The sequence below is a fragment of the Colobus angolensis genome, unplaced genomic scaffold, assembly GCF_000951035.1.
Source record: "Colobus angolensis palliatus isolate OR3802 unplaced genomic scaffold, Cang.pa_1.0 Scaffold420, whole genome shotgun sequence".
In the NCBI taxonomy this organism is placed as follows: Eukaryota; Metazoa; Chordata; class Mammalia; order Primates; family Cercopithecidae; genus Colobus; species Colobus angolensis.
In genome coordinates this window covers 667,968-671,646 of record NW_012117600.1, presented here as the reverse complement: position 1 = coordinate 671,646, position 3,679 = coordinate 667,968, and the positions used below count along the sequence as shown (strand labels likewise).

The 3,679-nt window shown below is 44.4% G+C and overlaps 1 protein-coding gene across 1 annotated transcript in view; it reads right to left on the bottom strand.

The window, feature by feature from the left end:
* RTF1 (Rtf1, Paf1/RNA polymerase II complex component, homolog (S. cerevisiae)) overlaps positions 1–3,679 on the bottom strand; it is a 50,266-nt gene that overhangs the window by 11,571 nt on the left and 35,016 nt on the right. Inside the window, exons 6-7 of the mRNA XM_011956668.1 lie at positions 1,445–1,580; positions 805–982 (exon numbers count right to left, since the gene is read on the bottom strand). Coding sequence (XP_011812058.1) covers positions 805–982; positions 1,445–1,580 — 314 coding nt within the window. The remainder of the gene's footprint in view (positions 1–804; positions 983–1,444; positions 1,581–3,679) is intronic.

The following is a 3,679-nucleotide window of genomic DNA, read 5'->3' as shown; positions in this document are numbered from 1 at the left end:
CCAAGACGGGCAGATCACGAGGTCAGGAGATTGAGACCATCCTGGCTAACACGGTGAAACCCTGTCTCTACTAAAAATACAAAAATTAGCCGGGTGCGGTGGCGGGCGCCTGTAGTCCCAGCTACATGGGAGGCTGAGGCAGGAGAATGGCATGAACCCAGGAGGCGGAGCTTGCAGTGAGTGGAGATCGCGCCACTGCACTCCAGCCTGGGCGACAGAGTGAGACTCCGTTTCAAAAAAAGAAAGAAAGGAAAAAAAAAGGTAAAATATAAATAAATAAATAAATAAATAAATCCCAAAGTGTTGGGATTATGGGCATGAGTCACTGTGCCCGGTCCACCTAGACCACAGAAGCAGTGCTGGAACCTACATAATAACCTGTATTAGTTTGGAGGGTGTTTTTTAACCTCAATACAATTCCCTGGCATAGAAGTCACTTGGTATGCAACATGAAACTTTTCATTCATTGGTTTTTCAAATGAACATATCTTTTAGATTATGTAACTCCCAATGAACACTTCATAGATGCCTCCCTTCTCCCTTTTATACTGAAGGGGGAATAGAGAAAATTATTCTAAATCCAAATCTTCCAGTCCCTTGGGCTCCAAGTCCTCTTCTTGGCAACAAGTCATGAAGGATTCCTGGGCACCTCAGACTGTCACTGCTCTATGGGGATCCTACGTGGAGTCTACTCTCCATCAAATGCTGACAAAAGAGAGATAGATTTTTTCAGTGGCTCCTGCCCTCAGTTGAGACTAATTCTATTGAAAGCATGGACAATTGTCCAAGGGAAGAAATACCAACCCGGTAAACTGGTTTGCTGTTGTGGTTTCCAATGCCGATCCGCACAAAACATCCTGTGACAGTTTTAGCAAAGAAGGGCATGTGACACCAACGTTCTAGTTTATGTCGTGATAATCGAACCCGATTCAATTCTTCAGGTAAGGAAACTGGTTGGGATTTTGGAGGGATCTCTTCTTTCCTAAGAGGAAAAAAGGGGCACTGGAAACAATGTTCATCATAAAAACAGAACAAGGTAGAAAAATAATAGCAACTCCTCAAAACTTAACCAAAGTACATGTGACTAGCCTAGGAGGAGAAGTAAATGAAGCACCAGCAAAGACTTGTAATAGGATCTTGATCCTGACCAGCAGTGTGAACTGTTTCAAATGAGACTGCCATCTTAGATAACCCATCAGAGTAAGAAAATGAATGAAAGCTCCAGGCCAATCTGAGCATGACATGAAGTCAGTTCCTACCTTCCAGGCCCAGGTGAAATGTCCAAGCGCGCAGGCTAGCAGCCAAATGAATGGGCTGACGTGCTGGGGAACTCAGTTCAGCAAACCAAAGGTAACCAAGTCAAAGTTAGTGGCCCAAACAGGGCCCACTCTTCCTCAAAAACCCACCTATCCTGCCTACTAGACCAAAATGTACAAGAGCTTACTCCTCTTCTTCATCAGATGATGATGTTCGCGATGACCGGTCTGACTTCTCACTGGATTTGTCATCCTCTTCCTCTTCTTCATCATCAGAGTAGACCTCACTGGTTTTTAATGGCTGTTTTTTGGCAAGGAGCTCAGCTAGAAAGAAAGGAGAGATGTTTACCTACGTTTTCTCAACAAGAAAATGAATTCATTCTTGAAAAAGAACTGGAAATGGAAGAGGACTCAAATACACAGCTCTGTCCTCTCTAGACTGGATTGTGCTAACTTGGGGTATATACAGAAATGAGTTAAAACACAGAGTTAAAATTATTCAGGTGCCAAATATCAGACCCCAACAGATGAAAAAAGGGCTGGAAGACTGATACTAAGTAGGCAGAAAGGGTAACCAACACTACTGACAGTTCTCGTTTATGGCACTCAAGACACTTGACTATGGGGAGGAAAGAGGTCCCCCTCTTGATGACTTCAGAAGCTTCTGAGGAAAACTTCAAATAGGAGAGTGGCTGAATCACCACTGGTACATCTACCAATGAACTGCTGTGCAGCTATAAAAAAGGAACGTGGGGCCAGGTGCGGTGGCTCACTTGAGGTCAGGAGTTTGAGACCAGCCTGGTCAACATGGTAAAACTCTGTCTCTACTAAAATACAAAATTAGCTGGGCGTGGTGGCTGGCGCCTGTTATCCTAGCTACTCGGGAGGCTGAGACAGGAGAATCGCTTGAACCCAGGAGGCAGAGGTTGCAGGGAGCCAAGATCGCGCCACTGCACTCCAGCCTGGACAACAGAGCAAGACTCTGTCTCAAAAAAAAAGAACATGGCCAGGCATGGTGGCTCACGCCTGTAAACCCAACACTTTGGGAGGTCGAGGTGGGCAGATCACTTGAGCTCAAGGGTTTGAGACCAGCCTGGGCAACATGGTGAATCTGCATCTCTACCAAAAATACAAAAAAAAACTAGCCAGGAGTGGTGGCTGGAAAAAAAAAAGAGAGAGAGAGAAAAGTGTGTATAGTACGCTACCATTAATCTAAGATGGGAGGTGAATCTGTGTACTTATGATATAAAAAGAAAAAAGAATAATATAAAACAATTTTAGGCTGGGAGTGTTGGCTCATGCCTGTAATCCCAGTACTTTGGGAGGCTAAGGCAGACGGATCACTTAAGGCCAGGAGTTCAAGACCACCCTGGCTAACATGGCTAAACCTCATCTCTACTAAAAATACAAAAAAAAAAAAAAAATGAGCCAGGTAGTGGTGCACGCGTGTAGTCTCAGCTACTCAGAAGGCTGAGGTGGGAGAATCGCTTGAACTCGGGAGGTGAAGGCTGCAGTGAGCTGAGATCGTGCCACTGCGCTCCAGACTAAGTAACAGAGAGAGATCCTGTCTCAAAAAAGAAAGAGAGAGAGAGATGCACAGATGGACAGATGGACAGAAGGAAAAAAACAACTGCAATGGATCAAAACACATAAAGCATGTTAAAAATCGTGAGTTCACAAGGATATTCAAAACAAAACTCATCGGTCATCTTTGGAAGTTGCTAAGAATTATCTCTCTCTTTAAAATATTGCAGAAACAGGGTCTCACTATGTTGCCCAGGCTGGTCTTTTTTTTTTTTGAGACCCAGGTTGCAGTGCAGTGGTGTGATCTTCACTCACTGCAAGCTCCGCCTCCTGGGTTCACGCCATTCTCCTGCCTCAGCCTCCCAAGTAGCTGGGACTACAGGCGCCCGCCACCATGCCCAGCTAATTTTTTTGTATTTTTAGTAGAGATGGCGTTTCATCTTGTTAGCCAGGATGGTCTCGATCTCCTGACCTCATGATCCGCCCGCCTTGGCCTCCCAAAGTGCTGGAATTACAGGCGTGAGCCACCGCGCCTGGCCCCAGGCTGGTCTTGAATTACACATGTGAGCCACTGTACCTTGCCAGGAACTATCTCATTCTTTCAAAAACTGGTAAACGAAAGGAAAATTAATCAAGCATTTATCTTGCCTTTCCTGTTCAAAATGTGCCTGGGGGGTAACTCAATAGCTGATTAGAAGTTTCTCCTTATAGAAGCAGGCTAGATAATGAATGAAGCAAGAATGATAGATTCGAAATATCACCATTTTGCAACCCCTAATGAATTAAATTATCTAGGTAATGACCATCAATGGCTACTAGGACAGAACTATTATTTCTTTTTTTTTTTTTTTTTGAGATAGAGTATCACTCTTGTTGCCCAGGCTGGAGTACAATGGTAG